At 45.9% G+C, this 27,262-nt stretch overlaps 1 protein-coding gene across 12 annotated transcripts in view; it reads right to left on the bottom strand.

The window, feature by feature from the left end:
• Positions 1–175: 175 nt before the first annotated feature.
• Positions 176–27,262, bottom strand: part of PRRC2B (proline rich coiled-coil 2B) — a 49,814-nt gene continuing 22,727 nt past the window's right edge. For 3 of the 12 annotated variants that reach the window (XM_068657373.1, XM_068657372.1, XM_068657374.1), the window contains exons 12-32: positions 26,885–27,200; positions 26,023–26,213; positions 23,295–23,502; positions 22,156–22,375; positions 19,465–21,528; positions 17,747–17,946; positions 16,973–17,118; positions 15,675–15,816; positions 14,984–15,066; positions 14,099–14,290; positions 13,765–13,959; positions 13,235–13,321; positions 12,177–12,281; positions 11,400–11,592; positions 10,324–10,421; positions 9,830–9,957; positions 8,530–8,770; positions 6,834–7,010; positions 6,087–6,178; positions 5,383–5,503; positions 176–4,952 (exon numbers count right to left, since the gene is read on the bottom strand). In XM_068657373.1, the coding sequence (XP_068513474.1) occupies positions 4,812–4,952; positions 5,383–5,503; positions 6,087–6,178; positions 6,834–7,010; positions 8,530–8,770; positions 9,830–9,957; positions 10,324–10,421; positions 11,400–11,592; positions 12,177–12,281; positions 13,235–13,321; positions 13,765–13,959; positions 14,099–14,290; positions 14,984–15,066; positions 15,675–15,816; positions 16,973–17,118; positions 17,747–17,946; positions 19,465–21,528; positions 22,156–22,375; positions 23,295–23,502; positions 26,023–26,213; positions 26,885–27,200 (5,340 nt within the window). In that variant the 3' untranslated portion in view covers positions 176–4,811. Of the gene's footprint in view, positions 4,953–5,382; positions 5,504–6,086; positions 6,179–6,476; positions 6,569–6,833; positions 7,011–8,529; positions 8,771–9,829; positions 9,958–10,323; positions 10,422–11,399; positions 11,593–12,176; positions 12,282–13,234; positions 13,322–13,764; positions 13,960–14,098; positions 14,291–14,983; positions 15,067–15,674; positions 15,817–16,972; positions 17,119–17,746; positions 17,947–19,464; positions 21,529–22,155; positions 22,376–23,294; positions 23,503–26,022; positions 26,214–26,884; positions 27,201–27,262 lie in introns of those variants that run through there. The other 9 variants (XM_068657377.1, XM_068657375.1, XM_068657376.1 and 6 more) reach the window with 9 other exon arrangements.

Below are 27,262 nucleotides of genomic sequence, written 5' to 3' on the forward strand. Positions count from 1 at the left end.
GGGAAGGGACCACACTGTCATGGCGGCTCTTCGCTGGGTCCTGGCAGGGTACAAGCACGCCGGGACACGGCGCTGGGTCCTGGCAGGGCTATGTAGTTTTCTTTAAAAAATCTTAAAAATAACCCCGTTTGCCTTAAAACCTTTAACTAAAAGAACGAGAGGAAGGCCTTAAGAATTTGAGAAAAGCATAACCTGCTTTATTTTTTTTTAATTTTTTTATTTAAATAAGGAGAATTCTTTCATATGGAAAGAGCTAATACAATCACATATTTGAAAGGAGAAACAATAGGTACTGAAACGAGGAAAAAGGGCAATAAAGAGTGTGCCGCAACTGGCCTGGTGATGCCGTGATTCGAGTTCCGGTCCAAGTAAAAGTTTCCAAAAAATATAAACAGGTTGCACGTTACACAATTATCCATCGTCTGCCCTTTCAAATATCTGGTCTACATGAAAAGACAAAGAGAGGAAAGGCCAAAAAAGATTTACTATACAGGTCATGAGGTTAAAAGCTGTAAGGAGTACAATATCCCCTTGAGAAACAACAAATGCAATTTATACAGAACCAGAGGAAGGATTCCAGCTAAGGACGACGCCTTGAGACATGCTAAGGGGGGAGCGCCTCGCTGCTGCTGCTGTGATTCCAGGGTCACGGGGGCGGCCGCAGCCCTCCTGAGCTGGCGGGGACACAGCAAACACAAGTGGGTGCCTGCAGCCGCTAGGAAAATGTGGTGGTCTTTGGATCAAAACAACAATAAAACAAATAAACGCAGGTGGATCGCTGCTGTCACATCACAGGCAGCAGTCTGCTTCAGCAAAATTCTCGTTTCCTACTGCCGGGCCACAACCAAGTATCCCGATGCCTGTTGTAAGGTAATTCTTACAAGTGCATCTCTCTTGTAAGGAAACCAGGCTGCTGTACATCGAAAATAACCCACGCTACAAGGAATTAACCTGTGCTTAACTAGCCAGAAGCAAAACAGAAGGTTAACAAAACGCAACAGAACAAGACCTTCGCATGCAGTGGTGCTCGCTTCAAAGTGAATATAGTAGCCTGCCAGAAGGTGAGACATAGCAAAAATGCTAAGCTCGTTTTTTCATATATATCTATAAATACACAGGAACCACAGGGCAGCTTGTAGCTTTGCAGCATTCTTGCAAGGAAACTGTTAAATGGAGTGCCTCTCTGCATGAGCACGAACACATGTGGAGTTCAATGGGCTGCAAACACATTCAGAGGGACTGACTACTGACTGTAGAGCTGTCACCTGGCAGAGCCAGGAGTGAATTATGAGAGATCAACAATACCTGTTTCACTGGTGACTGTGCTGCTTCCACCTGTCACTTGCTTTTTTCCCCTAACCTTTTTTTTTTTTCCCTCTCTCAAGAGCCAAAAGCAGGCTGAGCTGAGAGGAAAGCAGCACTGAGCGCAGCTGCTAAGCCGTGAATCACTGCATACAGAGCTGGTTACGCACGTGCTTCAGGCCTTCATCTGCACAAAAAGCAGTAAAGTCAGTCTCTGAATATTTCTGCCTCACCCATTTTTGCTGAAAATATGGATCCTACCTCTCCCTCCCACTGCACACTGCACCCTTCCAGCAGGAGCCTGCAATTTAGTACCAGATTTCCAGTAAAAGCAAAAGCAACTCGCAAAGGAATAAATCATCAGGACCCTACCCTTCAGCAATATAGACGGCAAGCAGAAGTATCCCCCTATAAACCATCTCAACATTCAGTACATCTCCATTCTCCTCTTCCCCAAGCTGACCTTTTAATCAGTGCACCAGCACCCCTGGCATTTCTGCACGCTGAGGATCAGAGACCTTCCTTGCGACTTGAGAGCACTGCAAAATGCAGTAACCTCAAGCTAGCTTTAAACAAAAACACATGCCAGAGAAGGATATTGCACCTTAGAAATTTGGGCTCTAAAACTGCTTTCCAACACACAAAACTCCATTAAGTGAAAGAGCGTCTTGCCAACTGCAGCTGACAGTCACGCAAAGGAGAGGAATGGAATGAAGCTCACATGCATTTCTTGGCCTTTCCTGCACAGAATAATTCAGACATAATATATAAATAGAGCAGTGAAACAATTACTTTTTCACCTAGACCTACAACATCAAATACGTATAAATAAATTCTAGTGTTTTATTCTGTTGGGGGAAGGATGGGGGGAGTTAGAAAGAAGGGTGACCTTTTTCAACAGGAAGTATCGTAGTTCTGATGGCATTTACACCAGAGGGACTGCAATATCTTGCATCTATCAATAACCCAGTTTCTCCAACACATTTGACCATTTTAAAGTCATATAGGTGGGAGGAAAGAGGTTAGTGTCTTTGTAAAGCTTAAGTAGTGTGTTTAGGGTAGGAAAGAGATGAGAAGAAGGGAGCCTGGATAAGTCTCTTTAGCCATTACAGTTAGATTCTGAGCTGATATTAGCTAGGGCCAGCTGGGCAGGAGGATAATAAAAAAAAGAATTAAAGACAATTCTGTTGTTCATGATATTCCAAGGAAGAAAATAAAAAAGGGGGGTGGGATGACTTACTAGTGGAGCAATCTTTGGAAAATGTCGGGAGCAGGACTAGCAGATGAGGAAGCAGGTCTGGGAGATGTTTGAAAGCTAAGGAAATATTTGTCGCTTAATCTCAAACCCTGTACTCTAGGGAGGTACTCTGGCACACACTGCTCTGAAGTTAAAAATCCATAAAACATGAGGAACAAAAAAAGAGCTCTTACTTTTCCTTAAAAGTACCATCCTATCCCTTTCCCTTCAGGTTCTCTGCCACAGTCAACGGGGACACCTGTGGAGAGGGAACATACTATTTCTAAGTTAGTTTAGGTTTCTAAGCTCTTTTTAAAGCTACTGTATAAAATTCTTATTTATACCTAGCTTAAAACTTCAAATGCATCCCTAGAAAGTTATGAAGGATCTTTCCAAGAAAGGGGGAAAAAAGCAACAAGAAAAGAAACAAGAACACCTTTCAGGTCCCTTCCCAAATACATTCTTTGTTCAAAATATCTTCTTTGGAACCACCAACAAATGACTTGCTGCCATCTAGCAGATGCTGACGGCACAACCAGTTAGCAAGCTATCACCTACTGTGGAAATGAAGTTTTCTTTCCATCATTTCAGAGTGACCAGCCTACTTCACATTTTGAAAGAGCTAAACAACACAAACCAGGTTAGCTGAAAGTAGCTGATACTTAAGACTACGATCAGCTGAAGGACTCCAAGCACCTTCAGGAACTTGCAAGTCCATCCTAAAATCTACATACACACGCGCACACACACGCAGCACACAAACCGAAAACCAAATAACCGAAGAAATAAAAACCCAACCCACTCCCACCGGGACCCTCCTTTCATATACCATCAAATACTGGTGAGGAAGTGTAAGGTTGTGACACCGTGTATGTGCTATATGCAATTACATCAAAACTAAAGAACCCTTTGCTGTTCACCTGGGGAAGGAGATCAAAAGGATGATTCCAAACTGGCTCTGTAACCATGCGCTTCCAACCGAAAAAAGGAGGTTCCAAGTGTGCTAAAAAGGCTGGCTTGCAGAGGGGCTCCCTTACTAATGCGTTTCTATGCAAATTTTACAAGAGGCCATGACAGGAACAGAAAGACCGACTAAGGGAAGAGGGAGAAGAACAAAGCTTAGGAGAGCAGCCCCAAGGGATGAGCTCAATATAGAACAAGTCTCAGGAGACACTAAGAATTAGAGCGGCCAAGGTAGGGAGCATAAGAGAGCATCACAACTACAAAAAGTAGTCCAAACAAACCCGTTGGTGCTAGCCAACTCTTCTGACCCATGTGCGATGAGGAGATTTCGCTTAGAAGATTTTACATTTTGTAAATCCATGATTTACATTTCACTGCGTGTTTGGCAGTCACTAAAATAAAATCTGAAACAAAAAAACAGATCCAGAGGAGCTTGCAACAGAAATTTTGGTGCTTTTCCTTAAAACGAAAATGCCACATTTTGTTGTGCACAAGGCACCCCAAAGCTACAGTTGAAGTGGTGCAAGTTTCAAGATGAATGTACTGACTTACTATATACCTTCAGTACAGATTTCTAATGCAAGCACTGCTTCTAGCTTAAAACAAAAATACTGAAAAATTAATGAATGCCATAACTGTCCTGTGTTGTTTTCTTTTTTTTTTCTTTTGTTTTTCCACTTAATCTGAAAGGCTAGATCATCTGGGAAAAAAACACTTAAGCCAACTCAGTTTAGGAGTCTTGATTCTAAGCATAGCACAGAACCATGTATAAAAACTAGGGAGGGTTCTGTCAGAACATAATTTTAGTTAAACGGACTTATTTTCTGGAAGGAATGGGGAAAGCAGAAAGAAGGGGGGGAAAAAGTGATAGAACATATAAAAGTTCTGCTATAAACAAGGATATAGCTTCTTTTTTTCTCTGTAAAAACCTCAGCTGCCTTTAAAATGAAAAACCTCAAACTAACCCCTCTCCCCCAGTTGCCACTCTGCTTAGACAGAAGTAGGGAAGGAGAAGGATGGGCTTTGCCAAGTGAGCTATCACAGCTACCTGTGCATGGGGAAAAAAAAAAAAAAAAAAAGAAAAGGCTTGAGCCACTTAAAAGTCACACGGTTGGTTTGTTTTAAAGCAAGCAGGTCAATGTCATATCCACTGTTTCAAACTGCTTTGTTGGAAGAGGGACTCGGATGATGTCGCTGTAGTCAGTCAGTGTGGGGTGGGGAGTAGGTCTGGTGAAGTTTTCAGGAGATCCAGTGGGGTCCAGTCTTAGCTGCAGTGCCTCTCAGGACCAGCTGGGTGTCAGAGGTGCTCCTAGGCCTTGCTTTCCTCCACTTTTACTGCCTGAGGTTTGATCGCTCCTGTGCGCACTGGCTTCATCTGGTTTGTGGATGCTGTTTCTTGCAGCTTTACTGCTCCCAGATTGGCTTTATTTTCATCCACCCGCTGCTTTGCCTTTTAATACACAGAAAGGAGGCATTAGAGAGCACAGATACTTGTACGCAGATACAAAAACCAACCGTGACCATCAATCGTGCAAGTCATCAAATTTGCTCCAAAATTCAGGTATTATCTCTGTTCTGTTACTCTGTTTTCCCTAAAACACCTTATACATAAGGATCTTGAAGAGCCCATAAAAACTCAACAGCAAAAAACGTAAGCACCATAAGACAGGTGATCCCCTACTCCTGATCTCTGAACACACAGCGTTACTCACGGGCTCGGTACAGTCCCCACCCACCCATCATCCACTCTCTTGCCCTCCCTGCAGGAAAAACAACTTCCACGTAGAGCTTTACTACACTGCCACCCCTCTGGAGAACAAGGCCCCAGCGTAACACTAGAAGCACAGACGCTGTGGGGTCACAGTGCTGACATACGCTACCTGTTGTACATAGTGTCCTTGCACCGAGCCCATACTAACTGCTGGTCCAGACGGCTTCCCATTTGGGCTGGCAGAGCTAGGCCTGGAAATCGAAGAGTCGACAATATTCATGGAGTAAATTCTACAATGGAACGAGAACCTTATTCATGTGTGAAAGAAAACAGGACTGTAGAAAGCAGCAGTAGACAGGGCATGAGTCTGTACTGTGCAGATCAACGAGCTCCCCAGCCCAAAAGACAACACATGGATTGGTTAGAGGTTAAAAAAATAAATAAAGTAACTGCAAGTCCCCAAATTCTCAGTGACCTGAAGGTTTGGAATGTCTATGCATTAGCATCTCACATCTTGAGAAGATGAGACCATGCTGGAACTAAAACATTTAGGCAGTGTTCCCCAATTTTCTGTCTTAACAACAGACAAAAAAAAAAACACAATTCCAATTTGCCTTTAAGACATGGAAAACAGCTTTATGCACTTCCCACAAGCACAAATGACCAAGTCAGAGACATCTTGGGCTCTACTCAAAACTGAAAGCCATGACCATACAACTTAATACAAATGTTTGGACTACAATAAGCACATTCTACACATGAAAATCCAAGTAGATCTTAAAGAGCACTGATGTATGCACCACGTCTCTGCAAATGGGGAACACTACTACTTCCCCATTCTGACTACAGAGGCTAAATTCTGTCAGCATTTACCTGTATGCATGTGGTGATGGTACAGACCCTCCGGAGGACATGTTCTGTTTACCGTCGGAAAAATGAAACCCTTTCATTTCCATTTGGGAGGACTACAGAGGAAAATGAGTGAGAGCACATCATCTTTGCATTCACAGTAATGGATATGACTTCATATGAACATATAAACCAAGTTTTTGCCCTTCTACCCATCATGCCCATTAAAAGAAACATTTTTCAGGTGAAGTAAATGAGGCTTGTAAGTGAAATGATCCGCTTGTATTAAATCAACAAGCCAGGAGCACAAGCAAACACTGAACCTGGAAGTTAACTGCTGTGCTTTCTTTCCCCTGGAGTAGAAAAACTTATGATACAAATCCATCAAACCAGACATGACATTAATATACCTACTCAAATGGACAAGCTTCACAACAGTGTGAAATATCTGGGCAGTATTCCAACTGTGTCTGGAGCTCACCACCCCTCAAGCACTCTGGGGAAACCTGTGTAAACATGTAATAAAACTGGAGACTCCAAACTGGATCAAGGCAGGATGGGGCTCCCTGGAAACAGAACGATGGCCAGCAGCAAAACCTGGGAGGCTGCTGACCTGTGCTTTTGAGATGAGAAGGAAATGGCTCCGTTTTTACATCAAGCCTTGGCTTTAATATTTAAAGATCCCCTTTAACAAGCAAGATCAAAGAGCAAAACTTCAGTGCAAAAGGGGTTAATGAACGCCAAGATGAGCATGCAGGAGTTAATCCTTACCTCCCTGCTGGTAGCAAGAACTGAAGGCTGCGATCCAGGAGGGAGAATTCTTCGGGGAGCTCCTACAGGCAGGTTTTGCCCCTGAGGAAGCTGGATGGACTGCGGTAGAATCAGGGGCTGCTGGCCAGAGCCATAGCGGGGCAGAGGAAGCTGGGAGCCAGGCACAGGCATTGTTAACTGTGTGATAAGGACATGTAGTTACTTAGCAGCAGCAGCGGTGTTGGGTTTGACACACCCTCTCCCAATACCCTGAAAGCACAGTACTGCTAAAAGCAATCTCACTAACGGTGCAGTCTGGCACAGAGTAAATGCAAATTAATGTAACAGAGCAAATTTCACGCTGAAATGCATGTGCGGGTAGTGTTGCCAACACCCTACCAGCTGGGTTTTTAACATAGCATTGATTTAACATAACTGTGCTCAGCCACAGGGCTCTTCTCCTTGCCTAGAACCTACATCCCGTTCTTCCGGCTTACTCATGGTCTCTGCATGGGTGATTTTTCTCTTGATCCCACAGCAGCGTCAGACAGCTCAGTCAGTGTCAGACACCGTTTGCAGCTTTAGTACCTAAATCAGGAATTGTGTTCTACTTTCATGCCAAAATGTTTTGGGGAGTGGAACTCTAGAGCAAGTAACGGTTACCTCTCTATGTTCTGCAATGAATTTCAAACCGATTATGGCAACAATTAATCCTAATTTACAAGAAGCAGCTCATGATTCAACAGCCTCCTTCCTCTCTATTTTTTTCCTTTATTCCTCACAACTGTTGGATTTGGGAGGTTCTATGACACCACTTTGTGACAAAAATAATAAAATTTAAGGCTAGATTTACCCAGTGATCCAAGCATAAGAGATCAGGTTATTAGGTTATTATGGATAAAGCATTTACTCAAATATTTAATTTGGCAGTGTTCTCTGTATTTTCCTCAGCTAAATTACTTTCAGAATTAACTGTTTTTAAGTCAGTCACAACATAGAAAACCCTGTTTAAGTAAAAAATCAATGGTCCCCATAAACCTTAACATGTTGCACAAAACACACGCAAGCTGAATTTAATGAAAGTACCAAACCTCTACAGAGAATCAGAACACATTTATCCACGAACACAGCTATGCTCACAAAAGGGATTCAATGTCTTTTTCTGAATGGTGCTTTACAAAAGCTTTGTACCCTACACCAAGGCACACAGTAAAATTCTTGTTAAGATGCTGCCAAACAGATCAACAGAAATTAAGACCACCTGGATTCCAAATGAACTGAGAAAATACATGAGCTTTAATTAAAACATTAATTACTCTGGAAGCTATGTTAAATCTGAAAGAGATGGGAATTTGGCTCTTGAAAGTGGTACTTTTAGGACAACTATCACATCATGACCTCCTACCCGGGAAGTACTGTAAGGTTTGATTCTGCATGAAATGTTCATCTTGCGGCCAAAGACATCCAAGTCAGAAAAAACAAATGGGCATCTCAGCAGGGACAGACTGAGTAATCAGCAAGAATCACATTAAATAAAGGTGCTACATGTTTGAAACAATGGCTCAATGACTCACAGAAGAGTCTCTTGGGGAAGCCTTTTGTCCCTACAGAGAGCTTAGCCCACAGAAACACATGGCTAAGCACAAATATCCAATCCAGTCCCAGAAACACATGGAACCCTGCACAACCGAGTGGCTTGAAAAGTCCTGCTCCTAACCTGTGTAAGCTGAGAGTCCATCATCTGGGAGGCTCCCATCCCAGCTGCCTGGTTTATCTGGCCTTCATAAACCAGTGCCTGGCTTCCGTTCATGGGCTGATAGGGGGACCCGGACTGGGTTTTCACCACCTCCAAGGGCTGCATGCCTGGGAAGGCGGAATACGGAGCCTTCAGAGCAGTGCCTCCTGTCAGGACCATCGTGCTGGGCTGAGACAGACTGGGGTGCATGTACACCTGAGACCTGGGGAAGAAAAACATGCTTAAGTCACTAGGCAGAAAACCTTTGGAGACTGTACAAACATATCACTACCCAGATAGATGTGGCTTGCAAGTAGATCTCAGAGTATCTACCGAACTGATAGCTTAGAACTAAGATGCAGTCTCTTTTACATACAGGATTTTTCTTTTACTTCCACTTTTAAGCCCTTACAACCACGTCCTTGTGTTGCAGGAACATTCAACAGAATGACAGCATGTCCCATCCAAAATTTATATACTAATGTTCTGCACAATATGCTCTGGATTAGCAGTAAGGAGAGGATCCAAGTTAGCAGAAGTCTGTAGCAGTTTTGCAAAGTAGAAATCAGAAATTAAAGATTCAGCCAGCTCTAGCAATTTATTTTTTTAAATCTCCACGTCTAGTTTTGAGGCCTCAAAGTACCACTCTGACCACTTGCTCTCATCTTAGGCAGAATGATTCTCACAGCCAGCCCAACTCTGAAGAGGACGTCTCATTCCTTCACTTCTAGTAAGCAGTTCTTTTGGCCAAGTACTCTCGATGTTTCTTACATTAGTTTGATTTCTAATTTGAATCTTACTATTTTTTCCCCAAAGAGCAAACATTCATTCTGTTCTCGTCTTGCAGTTTTTATCTAATAAAAAATGTTATGTAATGCCCTTATGCAGGTACTCAGCTCTGATCAAGCCATCTCTTAGCACAGTCATAAACCAAATCCAGTAAGCAGCAGGCTCTGAATTTCTCATTAAAAAAATTGTATTCCAACCCACAAACCTCCTCTTTCTGCATCTTTCTCAGGATTTGCCTCCCCCTTTGAGGCATTACAACTAAATACAATTTTTCTTTGCCACTGTCTTACAAAGAAACATGCTACAAAGAGCCCTTATGTACCCTGATATCCTTGTTCTCCACCCCAATGCTTCCCAGCACTGTTACTATGAAATAGAAACAAGATGTCAAAGGAGGAAGAGGAGAGGAGTACAGAGTATCTGACCAATCTACTTCCCCATAAGCAACAGAAGAGTTAAGGTCACAAGGAAATGAAAAACTGGAAGCAGTTACCTGAAGGGCTGTATGGAGCTGTACATCTCCTGGGACTGGGAAACAGGCAGACCACCCCTCAGGCCAAGCTGAGCTTGGGCCTGTAAGGATGTGTGGAGGGAAATGGGAATCTGTTGAGCAGCAGCGGCCTGCAGGAGAAATTAAGATGACTGAGAGGTATGAGAGCAGCCAGAAGCTCTCCCAGGCTCTTAAAAAGCCATCATTTTCCTCAGTGAGTCAATGTGCCGTGACAATTACCTACACTGCAGCTTTACCCAGCCCCTCCTTCTTCCACGGAACAGGAGTATTGATACAAAGGCACTGGTACAAAGAAAAAAGCAATTCCCTCCCTTTCATTTCACTAACCTGTAACACCTACTGGGAAGCAGCATTCAAGGAAGCTAAAGGGAGCCACACCTGAGCCCCTTTGGGCTGCCACAGAAATAAATGACTTCTTGTTTCTGACCCTGAAAGACTTCCTGAGAAACCATTAGCTAGTTTGATTTCTCCCTTACCTGTTGGTAGCTTTGCTGCTGAGGTATTGTCTGAGGAACCAGGCGGGGCTGACTTGCAAACACATGGCCATCCAGATACAGGGGTGGAATATGGTTACCTGAACATCAGAGAAGACAGGCTGTAACTGTACAGGCAGGGTACGCTGCAGAGACCTGCGGGTCCATCAAGACTAACAGTTCAGGAATTGGCCACCTGCGCTCCAAACTTTTCCTATCTGCCAGAAACCGACTCCACAGTCATTTTACCTTTGCAACTACGAGGGATGGAAAGGGCAAACATGGCGTGTGAGACCTTCACACAAGCAATCTAAAGTCATTTTTTACCAAAGGGTGGCACCAAAAAGAAAGTGGTGTGCCACTCCTTTGTTTACATATTCGAACCAAGGGATTTTCAAGCAAAAAGGGGGAAGAATTTGGCGGGGTGGAGGAGAGAAGAAATCACCATGCTTGGAACTGATCTGTTTTCCAAATATATTCCCTACAGTGGCCCCATTATCACTTCTGCCCAGCACATTCCACTCCCTTCCTGAATTGAGAAGTAAGAAAGGCATTCATGAGAGGTCTTCTGGGACCCAAGAATCAGAGTCCAGGTACATTTCTTCTTTCTTTTCCTAACACTCTCCCTAATTATAAACACAGTCAAGTTAAATGGTGTTTAACTTTTCCCTCTGTAATTCAAGGACAGCAACACCTTCTCACCTCCCAGAGTTATGCAAACTGTAAGGTATTTTGTTATGTACACGGAGCAAAATGTACTCTGAACTTGTGACACACAGAAAGTTTTACATAGTAAAGTGAGTACCAGAATGCTTGATAACGGGATTGTTAAGTGTCTCAGCCATAGGTTTCTTCTCTTTCTTTCCACTCTATTGAGTACACAGTGATGGGTAGGTAATACTCAAGTAACCTTCTCTAATGTGGGAAAACAGTCCCTTTTTCCATCTTGCCTGATTCTCCTTATGGATCCATTAAATACCAACCGGTCTGTTAATTTACATGGAAGCTCTTCTCACCGTGCTCTCTCTACTAGAATCCAACCAAACAGTGCAAGTACTACTGCTGCAGTTTGCAAATACCTGGAATAGATGCAGAAGGTGCTACGGACGCCACAGGCATAGGAGGCATAGAAACTCCACCAAAAGAGCTGTAGCTGACACCATTGGAAGCTCCAACACTGGAAGGAGGCTGGATGCCCGAGCCTGCACCTCCTGGAGAGTTCTGTTCTGGTAAACTAGGAGAGTTCTCCCAAGCTTTACGGGCAGACTCCATCTACGGAAATGAAGGGCAGTAACTGCAGACAATTCACGTGTGGAGGGGAACACTGAGGCCTAGAGCTGCTCATCTGTAAACTCTTACTTCAAATTCAATCCAGTCTAAGCTTAATGGAAAGCTAGCACGGCTTAGGTCAAGGGGCTTCAGAACCATTCCCAATGGGCAAGCATCCATCAAAAACATTCATCGCTTGTGGTATTTGCAGAACTGTTTTGGGGGGGGAGAGGGTGCAGGGTAAAGTGGTTTTTCATGTTGCGTTTTTTCTTTTTTAAACCAGTAGGTGTCTAGGATTACTGGTTAGTTATCTTATCCAGCTACTGAGACAGTCACTAACAGGAAAGCTTTGCTGGACATTTTTTTTTTTTTTACTTTACAATAAGGACTTCAGCATCCAGGACTGTTGGAACCCACCCCTGTCCTCCCATGCTGAATAGAACATACGCATAACTTTTACAGGAGCTAATTAAAGATTCAGCAGTGCCTGACAAAACACTCTGGGAGAGATCTCTCCACCCTCACTACCCTGGTCAAGAAGACAAGGCAGCCGGGCCTAGGACGAGCACACCTGCCAGCTTACCTACCTTAAGAGTAAGGTCTGCAGTGGGGAAGGACATTGGGTTCAGGCCAATGCACCGTTGGAGGTGATGATCTCTTCGCAGAATGGGAATGGACTGCGTTAACCCTGCCTGAGGGGAGATTGGTAAATGGTGAATACTCTGTAACTCCATTGAGAATTTCAAGAGGCACCAGAGCCTCAGCTGGCAGCTATAGTAACTACACCTCAAAGGACTGAATCCTCAGTGGTACTGCAGGAGTTAAGTGCTGCATTCAACTGTTATCCACTCTGCTGATGGAATAAATTAAGCTTTGGCAGTGTGCAAGGACTCCCTTTATGTAGAATTACACCAGCTTCCATTTAAACATCAATTTGACCCAGTAACTTCATTCTGCAGAAGTGCTCCCCCCACCGTACTTGGAATGTACCTGAATTTCTGACAGAATCTGTTTCTGAAAGAGCACTTCTGAAAAGAAAGACCCTTTAAGACAAACCTCCTAAATCTAACAGCCTACAAACTTGAAGGCATCTCAAAAGCAGCTTTGTGAGTTTTTCACATTGCTGTCCACAGCTGAGTCACAAGCTGAGCTTTCGCTGTGCTCACTCTTTCATACAAAATAATGAAATACACAGATGGCTAGAACAAGCTAGAAAATCTCTCAGAGGGCCTGGCTAACAAGATACAGCTCTGTGCCTTGCTGTGGCAGATGAGGTGTTCTGAAGAAGCTAGCAGCCCAGGCCTAAGAATGCCACTATCCACATCACGTCCATTATCAGCTCTCTTCTGTGTCTCAGGGCAGGAAACTGGAGACCTCAGAGATCTGCTAAACCTCTTGCTTTACACAGGTCACTGAATGACAATGGAGTTGCTCTCTGTATCACTCCTGAGCTAGCCATGCTCATTTCATCAAGGTACCTCGGGGGCACAGATATCCATTATGGATTTTAGTCATATGTGATGCCCAAGCATCAAGTGTTAAGTCAACTGCAAATAAATACGCTTGCTCTGTTTGGAAGTGTCTGAGATTTAACCAAGGAGAGGCTCAGATGAATCAAGGCCAAAAGAAAAAAAGAAATACTTACATTACTGGCCAAGGCATCCTGCAATTTGGTGACAGGGTTAGCTGCAGTGCCAGAAGCAGAACCAGGTGGCAAGCTGAAGTCAGAGTCCTGAAAAAGCAGAACACACAAAATTCAAATCGAGGCCTGAGGGCCACCCACCTGCTTCTCATGGTTAATGAATTTAGCCTGAATCATGACACTAGAAACTAAAGACTGTCCTCCAGTAAGCCTTGCTGAAAGAGAACATGGAGACACTTCTCAGCACTCAGTAGCAGACAACCCCCAGAGGCACATAAAGCTTTAGAAGGCCATGATCTTGTCCATCACCTCTGTCACCACCCCAACTGGTCCTTGGGACACTATTTCTAAAAGGACATTATGCATTTGCCAAGACATCTTGAGCACCTGGTTTGTGTCAATAATGAAATCTAAGGCAAAGCTACAGCATACATGCTGGAAGCTTCCTCTAAATAATCCTGCTGCCTCAAACCACCGTCCACATCTCGACAAGCTCAAACCACCAAGAAGATAAAATTAAATTCAATCCTCACTTTAGGATTTACTCCAAATTCAATGGGTGGCACAGGAAGTACAGAATCCACGTGAATTTCCACCCCGTTAACAGGGGGAATATTCCCTTCCAGCCGTTCCGTTCCCTCCGAACCCTTTCTGTTTTTCAGGGAGCGTTCGTTGCCGATTGGTCCAGGCTTGTGTTCCTTGTTCTGTCCTGAGCCTTGATCTGAATCCTTAACAGGAAAGCAGAGAGGCTGAGACACAAAGACCAAATAACCCAATCTCAAGCCTTAAAAATGCTATCAAGAACAACAGAACCACTTCACAAGGTCTCTCACTACGTGCTCTGGCTTGGCTGCAAATCCAGATTACCTTTTTATCAGATTGCTTCTGCACTTGCTCCTTCTGGCAGTCAGGCTTTGGATCCACCAGGCCAGCCCCATTCATCTCCTCTGGTTTGAGGGTGCCATATGGAGAACTGCGCTGAGAGGAGGTCGCGGAGGATTCCCGAGACTCCGCGCTCAAGTCAATGCCACTATCCCCCTGGCTGCCTTTAAAACCCTGCTATGCAAAGCACGAAATGTGTTAAAGCCCCGGACTCCGACCCAGCTCCACAAAAGAGGAAAAAAATCCCAGAAAACAGCAAGACCACGTCCCCTTTTCAAATCACATTCTTGGTTAACTGCAAGGAGTTGGTCTTGACCTGCAGCATCCCTTGGCTACTGCTTCACCTCCACACAACTCTGAGCTGGGCTAACCAAAGCATTAACCCGACTCTGGCTTTAGAATAAAGGCAAAGGTGTCGCACGTGGCAACAAGGCAGAGACTGCCAAACTCATGACACTTGTAACCCAAACCAGATTTGGGCTCTGGTCTCCAGAGGTGAAGCATTCTGGAACTTCCTCTGCCGTCCCTGCGTTTAGGCTATAGCTACACACTGCTCATGGAATGAAACAAAAATTAGCTATGGGCTTCCACCATCCTGGACAACGCACTGCCTCCAGTTAGGAGCATAACCCTGGAATACCCCTACCAGAGAGTTACTACAGATTTACACCCATGTGTAGCGCTACGCATCACTTGGCCCTCTAGGTTAGAGCAGCATGAAGCTCAAATCAGAGCTGCAGAGAGACAGTTTAAAATTGCACAAGCAGAGCTGACAGTCACTAAGCACAGATGGAGCATGGAGAAGCATAAGCCACCTACTTCAGTACATTGTACACGAGATACCTGAATGGCACATTAGGTGCCACTTACCTCAGCGGAGCTAGATTCAGTACCATTAAAGGTATTTACAGGCTTGCTCCAGGAATCACTTCCAGGAGACTGAACGGAAAGAGCTGGAAGAAAAGGGAGGGCAGAGTTCAGCTGCTTAACACGAAACTGTGGGCACATCTTGTACACCACGCATGCTGCACGATTAACATCCCGTTTCTGGACATGAGAAAGGATATTTTCACCACCACAAAAAGCCATTGCTCCCCAGTTAGCTGAGACATGACAGCACAGAGTAGACAGGCTGCAGAGAGGGAGGTAGAGAACAGGGACAAGAGATTTCTTTGGGAACACGAGAACGATAGGAGAAAGAAGAAGCAGAGACAGAACCAAGGAAGGCTCTAGATATTCAGTGATGGAGGATGAGAAAAGAGGAAGGCACAATAAGAAAGCAGCTGAAGTAGATCCAACCCAACAAGCCTAGAAAAACATTGCGCAGGACCTTGATCTTACAAGAAGGCCCAGGAACCAGATTAGGAGACTGACATGGTCAACAAGAGAAGGATGGTTAAACAGTACAGTTTTGAACAGATGTCTGCTAGCTCCCTTCCCACCTCCAGCATCAGAAAATAGGAAGTTGTCTCCTCATAAGCACGGACACCCTGTCCTTCCTACACACACCTGAGGATTCCCCACTTTCATGAAATACTCTAAACCAAACATACAAACTTACCTGGGCTGTTGCTCTCCCAGATCTCCGTGCCCAGGCTGTTTCCAGACACTGTTACATCACTTTGCTCCAAGCACAAGCTGTTCTGCTTCTTAGCAAATCGAGGAGGAATGCGAGACTGAAGGACGCGGGCCTTAGCTGGTGCCTGACAGAGAAAAAGACACAGGCTGTAGGACCTGTCTCTGAACTGGGGCTAACAAAGCCTGTTCCAGGCAAGTCTGATCCCTGGGTTTCTAAACACTGCAATGTCAAGAGCCTCTAACCCATGCAACAGAACTGTGTTTCACAAGATCGTGAAAAAATGCTGTCTTCAGCAGCATGTTGTTTTTTTTTTTTTCAGGGGGCTAGGGAGTGTTCGCAGCACAAAGCAAAGTGGTATCACTCGTACATCAGACTTGTTCTGCTTAATTCCTCTTCTTCGCTCCAGACAAAGCAAGATCAAGTCATAATTTCACCATACAGAGATGGCTCTTTCACAGTACCAAGCTTAGAACAGAGGGAGAAACACATCCCTTTAAAACTTCAAGACCATTCCTGTTGCCCATTCACACGTTGTCCTCAGCTAATTTTAAAAACCAAGCAACCAGGCTTTTATAGCTTTGCTTGGAAGATTTACTCCACCCACCACGAGCCTCCTCTGCCAGAAAGCATTTCCCAGTGATGCTTTTTACTTGCATTTCATCCTCCACATTTTATTAAATCTCCTTTCACGTTAAAATATTCTTTTCTCCTAGTACATGCAGACAAATTCCTCCCTCCTAGATGTTACTTAACTAAGCTCTCCACATTACAGTCTTAAATCTTTTATTGTAAATCAACTCCATTACCCTATTCTGAACATAAAACTGTGAGAGTTCCAGTTTGTTTTTCTTTCTGGTAAGGTGGCCAGACACAAAGCTGGTAAGCCTGGCAAAGACGCTACCACATCCTGTTCTAACAGTAACACGTTGATGTGGCCAGAGGGTGCAGAGGTCCTCCACTGCTCACTGCTGCCCAGTATCCCACCAACACGCTCAGTAAGCCAAGTTGCTTTGAGTAAGTCTCACTTTAAAAAACCCTCCTTGACTCACAATTAATGATTCTGCTAGATGAGAACAATCAGAAATCTTCAAACTATCCTTTTCAGACCAACAGCCCCTGCCATCAGAGCCAAAATACATTTCCCAGGCCTGATACAAGGTCAATCCTACTTTCGCCAACTGCATTTTTCTGCTTATCCAAACACTTTTGGCAGCCTTGTACCTCTGACTACTGTCAAAACAGCGTAAGAGTTCAAGTTTCTTCTGCCTTCTACTCCTTACCTGAGCAGCCTGTTCCTTCTTTCTCCGTTCCTCTTCCAGCAAACGGCGCTGCTTTTTGGTAAGAACTTCAATGAAGCCTTCACCTGCCATTGAACCTACTTCATTCTCTTCTGCTGTGCTCGACACCCGATTATCAATGATGGTACCTAAACAAAGTGCACATGGGAAAAAAAAAAAAATAAAAGTTGTGCATGTGTGTATCCATATAAAGCTTTATAACTGCACTCATTTAAAGAGTGTGTTCCAAATAGAATCCATACACAAGCAAACAAGTTTAGGCAGCAGCACTGCAGCTAAGCTTTGAAAACTAAGGCACAGAACAGACATCTAGTGTCACATTGTCCACCACTGCTTTGCTGTCCTCTGCCTCAAGGTGAGCATGCTCCAGCTGGGAGAGCTTGGGAACATGTGTTAGCTCAAGTAACTTCAGATGTGTTATCAGCAGGAAGGAACCTGAGGCCCACTTTAGATGTTCTTTCAATTTCCTTCTCACTATGTAATGTATTTTGGGCTTGAAATTTAACAGCTTACTAAAACCAAACTTTCCATGGAAGATAGATTTTATTTCTGTCAGATCTGGCTGAAAGTTTGGGTTTTAAATTTAAAACCCAATTGCCTTCCATGTCGTCCCTATTTAGACGCACTGGAATCTTCCTGTGTAAGTAAACAGAAAATAATCTAGACACGTATTTATTAAGTTACACTGGTTTGAATTTGCCTTGCTTGAAGTCGGTCACAGCACGTTATCCCGTAGAAAAGAAGTAAGACACTCACTTCCATAATTCAGTTCGAACTGTGACAACACCTCTCCCTTCTCGCTTGCTCTCTGTGCAGTGGATTTGGGCTCCTTCTCTGGCTTTTTACCCGGCCCTTCAGCACTCTCTGAGTTAGCATGGGAGGCCCTATCCAGGCTGTAAATGGAGTGGTTGCTTCCACCACTGGTGTTCCCAAGGCCTCCTCCTTCTTCTGGAGATCTACAAGGAAAGAAGAGAAAGGAATTAGATTTGTTACAAGATGAAAAGTAGCAGCAAGAAAACAAACAAAACCCCATGGGATGCATTTTCCTTGCCAGGTTTCTAATCACATCTCATTCTTCTTCAGCCTTTGCGCAACTGAAGGTAGATATTAATTCTGAGCACATAACTCATTAGAAGAGGAAATGGGATGGAAATAGAACCTGTGCTCATGAGTCAACCAACACGTTGCTCCCCAACAGAGCTGATAACCTAGCCTGTCCCCATGGGAGGGCTCTGTGCTTCTGAACCAGTGTCTCCTGACCTCCTGTGACACTGGCCCAATCGTTCCCCTGCTTATCTTTGCAATTGGCACACACTTCCCGGCAGGCATAAGCTGAAGGGAAGGAAGATGGAGAGAAACTGGCAACACTGAACCAAAAAAGTCATTTTCCCCTTTTTGTTTCTCCCAGAATTTTTTGCCCCTTTGACCATCATCCACACATCCTTTCCCCAAGGGTTCAACTCAAAAAAGAGGCATGATTAAAGGCAGCAGGGGCAGGGAGCACTTTCCCCTTCCCTTACTTTCTCTATCTACCAGCATGCATCTTTCCTGACATCAGCTTTCCTCTCCCTCACTTCCATGTAAGCTACGATTAGCTACTGCCCTCCTGGGGTTGGGGGAGCTGGGTGCCAAGCAAGGAACAAGTTGCTTATTTGTCAGCGCTTTAAACCCAATACGATGAAGCTGCACAAGGACCTTTATCTCCTGTTCCTAGGAGTGGAAAGTAATAAGGTAGCTACCAAATTGGCCAGGACCAAGGCACAGCTAACCCAGCATCCTGTCTCTGATGTTGGTGGCATCAGATTCTTCACTAGACGCTTGCAATGAAATACTTAATCCTTAGTACTCACGGGAGGAGCTCCTCCCAGCAGGTTAGGAACACACAGCACCACTTACCATTCATCACCAGCCTCCACTAAGGACTGAGAGAATCCTTGCTCAGACATGGCTAGGAGTGGCAATGACACGTGGCTCTCAGGCCACAACCACACTCCTGGGAAGCCAGGTTAGAGATGCTCAACCTGCACAAGCCACAGCAACCCATGCCGGGTAAACCCAACCCTTGCTTTATTCTCTGGCACACTCCCTGAGGGACCCACAGCAGGAGAGGTTTGGAGTTACAGATCAGGATTTCCTCCATTATCTTCCAAGCCTCTAGTGAGAGGCAGACCAGAGGGTGCAGAGCTGTCTTGGCAGGAAACTAGGACAAAGAAGGGCAGGAACTCAGAGGTCTGTCATGCCTACACTGTTGTGAACTTCCACACGACTGGATTTCCAGTGTGGTAGTAAAGGAATCAACTGGTTCTGACAAAATCCTTTATCTTGAGGTTGGATAAGAGGTGCTGGGAATCACCTGCACTAGACTGAGAGAAACAGGCAACGGCTCCCCCCTCACAACCCATCCCTTCCCCACTGCCCTGACATCTGCACACCCAATGACAGGCATCTATCGGCACGTCAGGACGCAACCCTACCTTTTGCTTTTGATCAGCGTCCCGTTCTGCTGGCTCTCGTATCGAGAGGCTGCTCCTACACCACTCCTGACTGACTGCTCCACGTAGCCTGCCGGCTCAGCCTTGCGGCTCTGTCTGTCCACGAGCGGCCGCTGGCTGGAGAAGCTCCTCTTCGCCAGCTCTCTCTTCTCTCCCAAGCTACCGCTCCCGAGGCCGCCCTCAAGCTGCCCTTCACCCTCCGAAACTCCGTCTCGCCTCTCCCGCCGCTCGCTGAAGTCACTGCTCTCAGAAGCTGTCTCCCACTCCTCGTTGGCGTGGTCTGAGGAGTTCTGGTAGGACAGCTCAGGAGACCGCCTGCCCGAGATGCTGCTCTTCTCCGCCGTGGGCAGCTTGGGTCTTCCTGGCCACTGGCTGGGCAGCAGGTTGGGGGTTCCCTCCTCGGGGTTCCACTGCCCGACCGATTCCCGCTCCTGCCTCAGGCGCCTGAATCGCGGAGGTTTGTCCTGGCGGGGGGGACGCCGCCTGCGGAAGGGCCTGTTCTCTATGTTCTCCTGATCCGCCGAGTAATCCTCCTGGAAAAAGTGCCTCTTGTCATCCAGATGACTCTCCTCAAAAACCCGGCTGGAGAAGGAATCCACGTGCTTGTAAGAATCCTGGATGTAGTCCCTGTCCGACTGCTGCCTGCTCCCAAAAGCGTCCGATGGAGAGGTGTGGCTGTACTCCTGCCACCCCGCTCCCCCGCTCCTGCCTTGCCACTGGGTGGGCTCCTTACCCATGAAACCCCTTCGCCCGTAGCCGGAATTGCTCAGTCTTGGTGGCAGTGACCTCCCGAAAGCTCTCGGGGCCCTCATCTTAGGGTCCAGACTAGTGTGATCATCTGAATAGATTTTGTTGGACCTCCACGACTCTTTGAAGTCTCCCTTCTTCAAATCGCTGTCTTCCCTGTCCAGCACGGAGCCTTCGTTGCTGTTTTCTGAGCCCCTCTGTCGGCGCCGTTTCGGGAGCTCCTCGTACTCCGACCCTTCGCTATGGGTCTCGCTTGCAATGCGGCGCCTTGGCTTGCCTCTGGGGAAATCTTCGGGCTGGTTGAACTCCCGAAGCCCTCGCCCTCGGCTGCTCCGCTGGTTGTTGTAGACCCCCCGAGTGCTCACAACAGTGCCGCGGCCTCTGAAACTGAACTCCCTGAAGCCTCTCCCTCGCCCCCGCCCTTGACCTCTCCCACCGAAGGCTTGCTCCTCATCAATGAAGATCCAGTTGTTTCTTTTCGTGGGAGGGAGATCATTGGACTCTCTAGACAGCTTGTTCTCCCAGGATCTTTCTGGTTTCTCTTCCTCCTCTTCCTCCTCCTCTTCCTCTTGTGACTTCTCAGCCTCTCGAGCAAGGCTGGCTTGGGAAGAACCTTTGTCATCCAGCAGGTAACGCGTGGAGCTCAGCAAGGTTGCAGCATCGTCTGATTCATTTTCCACCTTCTGAACAGCTGCCTTCTCCTTCAGTGAGCGTGAGGTGTCCTCTCCCTCCAGTTTAACCTTCTCCATCTCCTTCTCCTTCTCCTCCACCTTGAGGGCTTTCAGGACTGGCTTTTTAATCGGGCCTGATCGTCGTGTCCTCCCAGTTTGCTCCTGCTGTTGACCACTTGTGTTTCGGATTTCAGGGGTCCACTCCGTCGTCTCCTCAGCAGGCTGTTTGGTATTAGCTCCTTCTTTCTTCCACGGGTCAGCACTGAACGACTGCTCCTCCCTGGGAGCTTCTTCAGCAACTTCCGCTGTAGTTTCTGAGGGTTTCTGATGGTGGCTGATATCCCAGCCGTTATACTCAGGCTTCTTCTCTGCTTGGATAAAATCAGGCTCGAGAGGTGAACACCTCAGGTTTGCATGCCGGCTGCCAGGGCAGGTTTCCTGCACGTTCTCCTGGTGCTGAAACAAGAGATCTTGGCCTAGCCTCTGCGAAGACAGGCAGCTGTCAAAGTCTGCTTGGGCCTTCTTGTCAAAAGCATTCAAGTACTCCTCCCCTCTCTCCTCAAAGAGATCTCGCTGCGTGCTCAGACTCTCTGGCCTTCCAGGAGAGGCAGAGTAAGAGCTGTCGTTCCTGAGGAGGAGATAAACAACAAACAGAAAACAGTCAGCTAATGCAAAGCACAGCATGCGGCCAGGGGCCCAAGCTGACTGCAAGAGGTGGAAAAAAAATAAAGCAGGCTTTGTTCTACATCAGGAGACAACAGGCCTATAAATACACGAATGCTGTGGCTCCAAGCCGTATCGCCTGGCTTGTCAAATCAATGGATGCTAAAGCAGTTCCTATGATGGGCAGCAAACTTCAGAAATAAAGGAAGATTCAGTCTCCACCATACATAGAGATCTGAGAACAAGTAGTTGGATTCAGGAAATATCAAAGAACAAGGAGACAAACTAGAACCTGTGAGAATTTCTGACTCATAGCTCCTACTGAACAGCCCTGCAAAGCTCCAGGCTGGTGAGCACGGACTGGCCTCAGACAGAAAAACTCAGTTAACTCAGTCCATAAGCACCTTCACAACAGAGGAACTCAACAGTGTAAGGCTGCTACCAGATCAGTATCTTGGCCTGCTCAGAGACATTTTTGGGGTCAACTCTAAGCCCGCTTTTCAGTAGGAGATGACCTGTAATGGCAGCACGGCCTCCTGCCACAGCCTGCCTCCCATCACAGCACGTGTGAGGACAGGAATTGTGCACTCACCTGGCATGCAGCCCCTCCATGGTGATGTTGTCAGCCTGTTTCTGATGTGACAGGGAGTACCCTTTGCTCTGCAGAGATGTGTAGCTCTCCTGGCCCCACACCGGCACAGGGTCCATGGGAGCAGCTTTCCTTTCTGCCTGCCCTGCCTGACAGTTCTGATCTTCAGACCGACAGCTGCTCCCACCGATGGAGTCCTGCTGGATCATGGGCTTCATAATTCCTGGTCAAGACAGAGTTCACACCATTAACGCTAGGATCTCACTGCCAAAAGGAATTAACAGTCTACTACTGCTAGCCTGACTCCCCTTCCATCCAGGGCTGCGGGTGACTGCAGCCATGGAAACCTTTCTGTAAGAAAGGAGCCTGTGTTTGGGAAACACACAGCTGGGAAATGTACTGGGAATGATACAGAAGGTGACACGGCTTTCAGAGACCAGCTTACACACCACACACCATCACTAACTTGAAAATGAACAGGTATATAAAACAAGCTGCAAACTCAAGGGAACGATTTATACATCCCAATGTTTATATTCACATCTGCGAAGATCAGTTAGAAGGTAAAAAGGTGCTAAAAGCACACAGCTCGGGAACTACAAAATTTTTCTGTCACATTTCTTGAAGGCCTATCAAGATTTCAAACAATTACAGTCACTCCCAAACATTCTCCTGGAACAGGCAAGGTCTGCCTTTACAACTGCTCTGGCTCCACAGCTGCTAAGATCTCCCAGTGCAGTGCAGGGGATGGGCAGGCAGGTGTCCTCCCTCCCAACCTCCTCTGCTTTCTCTTTAGCCCTCACTGTGCCTAAATTTCCCATCCCTAGAGAAGGCCAAACACAGCCAATCAGGCTAAGAAATCTGGGCAGAGGGCAGGTGGATGAAGCACAGCAAGTTAGAACAGCTGTAACTATCTCAACAGCTCAAATGCTCCCCCCAACACACACAGACCAGAAAGCCCAGTCCTGAGGACATCAGGCACCTGGGCTCTCACGGAAGCTCTAGGACTGTAACGCATTCCTTGCGTTCTACAATCCAGAAAACCAACTTCCAGTCTTAGGTCTGAGAAACATCTGCAGTAACTTGTCTGGTATCTGGAAAGTTAACTGCCACGATAAAGGGAAATACTGGAAATACCTTACCTGAAGGGTGAAGGGCTGAAGGGTAGAAATCCACAGGGGTGCGACTCTGGGCCATACGAGGGTCCATGTAGGAGGGCATCATCATCCAGCGAGGATCAAAGCCAAGCATCTGGGGGTGTGGTGGGTAGAATGTCCGCTGGGGGTGGGAATGGGACGGGGGAGGATAGACTTGTGGCTGCTGCCAGTGATGCATCTTATACAGCTGCTCCTGCAGGGACGAAGGATGGGCTGTTTGACACCAACTGTTACAGTGCCAGGAATCACACTTGCAACCCAGCCAGCCCAAGGAAAACACATTCAACGCATTTGAGGCTCAAAAACAAATCAGAGCAGAGGGTAGAGCAGTTCAGGGAAATTCGTTACAAACTGGGAATGCAGCAATTGCTATTCTTTAAATCCCCAAGACACAGTAAATGCAGACGTGAGATTAAGCCACCACTATGGGCCACGGCATACTGCCAAATGCAAAGGATCACTTTCAAGACATGAGTTCAGATTTTTCCCAGCACTTCTATGAAATATAGGACAGCTTCCTGTCAAACATCATTTCCTAATTGGAATTAAATACTTCAGAAGATGTTGCTCTTTGAAGAAAATGCAATTATAAGTTTAGTGTGTATGCATAATACTTCTGTTCTTGTTAAGCAAACAGATTAGATAAGAACATCCTAAATTCAATTAAGAGAGCTATTAATATTGTATAGTGTTTCCTGTACGTCCTACAGAGACGGACTGACACTGCTGGGTTGTTTCCCATCTCCCCCAAGGCCAGCACACCTTCCTTTAACATCCTAACAGTCCTCAGCTAATTTGACTTAACATTTAACTTTTGCCTAGAGTCCAAGAAGAACCTGTATTTGAAGGGAGCTTTGTGTACTGCAGAAAGCTTTCAAAATGTAAACAACTCCAATTAACATGAAATACCCCTATTTACCTGTCAAGCTTGCCACCACGTTCTTCTTACTAAGCTTACAGCAGTGTCAGATGCTGCAACTGTTTACAAAAAAGGCAATCCCCTACTGCAGAGCAAGAGGGGAACCCTTAAATCTGGTGTGTCATTATGTCAAGAGAGAAAAAACAGATTAACGCACAGATTCTGATTACTTAGCACTCCAGGATCTTGGAGAAAATGCTTCCTTAATGCCACCAGCCTATTTTTTATTTTCTTCTTTTCATGTAGCCACTGCTACAAAAGCAGCAACACAAAGCACCCAAAATACAAACTGCTTTATACTTACTAACAATACAAATGGTAAGAGCAATAAAATGAAAATTTAATGTTCTTCCAGTAACAATGTTGTCATGCTAATACCACCTCAGGTTAAAGACATCCAATTATTTTGAGTCTCAGATTATTTTTAGTTTCAGATCATCTCTCTCAAAGAGTAACATTAGCAACATTTGCTGCTGTACGTTTGATTCATGAAAATGCCAACTGCCCAATAACAAGCACAGGAGAACAGCCACGAAAGAGTAATTACTAAGCCTCCAAGCAAAAGCCAAACGTTGGCTCTTCACTAAAGTTTGCAGCAGGGTTGATTATATCACATTTCAAGTGGTCATTCTATGAAGAATGACAATTAACTCTGCATTATCACAAGCCTGAATATTCTGCCCCTTGGCTCGATTCTGCTGCTCTAGGAGACTCACTGCAGCTGAGAGAGCTGGAAAGCACGTATGAAATATGAAGTACCATAAAGCTGGGAAAGATGCAAGATGTATGAGAGAGGTAGCTCAGGCTGGTCTCTGAGAGCCCCAAGAGAGTTTTCAGTGAACCAAAAATGAAACAAATAGAAACAAACGCATATTTACGGGGCAAAGAAAATGATGATCTACAAGCAACTCATAGGAAAAAAAGGTTAGGTAGAAAAGGAGAGCAGATAAAAGAATAACCTCCCTCTGCAAAGGCAGGAAGTGGAGCTCAAAGCGTGCTGCTTTATACCGCTCACATCCAGCCTCGAAGCAGAGTCCAACCACCTGCCACCCTGACCACAGTTTGCAAATAGCTGCCATACCCAACGGGGTAAGGACACAGTGAGGCTAAAATCAAACAGAAGCAGCTGATCCCCAAAGGGATTCAGCTCAGCAGCCTCCTTTCCCTTGGCCTGTATATTCAGCACCCTGTCCCTGCAGCTGTGCTGAAGAACAGAAGCTTCCATCCCGTGCCAGGGAACAAGCCCAGATGCTCACCAGGTTCGCTGCCAGCCAAAGGTGCTCAGACACTTTGCTGGATCAGGCCAACAGTAAGCACCAGAGTACCCAGTGCTGCTTTTTTTGACTTTGGACATGGGAAGGTGAAAAGTCCCTGGCTTCTTTTATGTGCACACATTTGCTCTGCTACACACCCCAGCCCCAAGATGTCACATTATCAGGAGATACTGAGGCAGCAGCGCCAGACAAGGCAACATTTCTGACAACGGTGTCTACTTTTCTCTCAGACAAGTGACAAATCTGGCCTCCCCACACCTCTCCCCAGCTACTGAAAGCACAACAGCTCCAGCATAGGAAAGCACACAATTCACATAATCTACAGAGCCCTTTTAGCCACATTACACAGTAGAGATCTGTGATCAAGACAGTAAAAAAGGCTGGGGGAGAACTCTCTTTTGTCATCTCCCATAACAAGGAGAGTCGGTTATTTGGTGCTTACAGTGGTAAGAAGTAGACAGAAAAATGCTAATGTGGGAGTCCAAAGAAGAGGGGAGGGAGCGTCCCACCTATTTATTACCTGCTGCTGTTGCTGCTGTTGTCTTTGGAATCGTGGGGGAAGAGACTTCTGGTATTTGTTGAATTCCTGTGCTGGGGAGGGAGCTTCTCTGAGCTCCTCCTCACTGCTGCTTTGGGCGGCTGCTGCTGGGGCAGCAGTCTCCTCTTCCAGATATCCAACAGAGACATCCTGTGCGTGAAACTCAGGGGTTGCTGGAGAGAAGAAAATAAGCCTTGGTGAGTCCTGCTGTGACATGGCTTGTGCACACCACCACAGCACAACATGCACAAGCGTGGGCACATCCTGGCTGTTAATGTGGTTGAACTTTATTACAGTCATACATAGCACCTCATACACAACCTGATTTGCCCTGACAGTTCTAAGGGGCTTTGTCACTCCTGTTTTAGCAAGAGATTTCAAGATCCCCCTCTGCTGTCAGCCTTCTGCTGCAGCACTGTGGGAGAAAGCCCGTTTCCCCTGTTATTCCTCCTATCTGCCAGCACTTACTAATAAACTGATTTTGTAACCCATGGCCCATGAGCACTTTCTTAATAGGATCATCCAACCACAAGAAGAACAAGAGGCCCGTTCCAACAAGGTCTCTAACTAGTACAGCTGATTGAGCATGCATAAGACAACCACAGAAGTCTGTGCTTGTTTCAATAGGATGCTTTTTTTTTTTTTTTTAATAAAATGAACCTTCATCACCAATCCATAATACTCTGTAGGATACATGAAGCAGACGAGCTCTTAAGCTCTTAAGAGCAACTCAAATACTCCCCAAGTTCCCACTCCACACACAATTCAGGTAAAAGACAGCACCATATAAAAAAAAAAAAACAAAACACACTTGTTTTTACAAGGCAAGTAAATGCTTCTGTACCTCTACGGAAAGTGTGTCCATTCTCTTGCACGGCACTTTTTTCTGTGCTTGGGGGTCGTAGGTCTTCATTCTCTGTGTGTTTCTGGGTCTCCCCGTTCTTCTGAGCCAGTTTGCACTTCTGATCAAGTTGTTTCAGCTTTGCAGCACAGGCTGCCAGACGTTCCTCCCTGGCTCGCCGCTCTTCCTCCTCCCGTCGCCTCCTGGCTCGCTCAACTGCCTCTGAGATCTCAGAGTGCACAAACTTCTGTCTCAGTGGCACTTTTTCTTCTTTATCCTCGAGGGACTGCTGCCTGAGAACGCTTCCCATGGAGGGTTTCTGCCAAAGGAAAAACATTCCTCAGTGAGCATGACCCGAACGTATCCTCTGCCTTGAACTTT

Source organism: Anas acuta, chromosome 20 (genome assembly GCF_963932015.1).
Source record: "Anas acuta chromosome 20, bAnaAcu1.1, whole genome shotgun sequence".
Taxonomy (NCBI): Eukaryota; Metazoa; Chordata; class Aves; order Anseriformes; family Anatidae; genus Anas; species Anas acuta.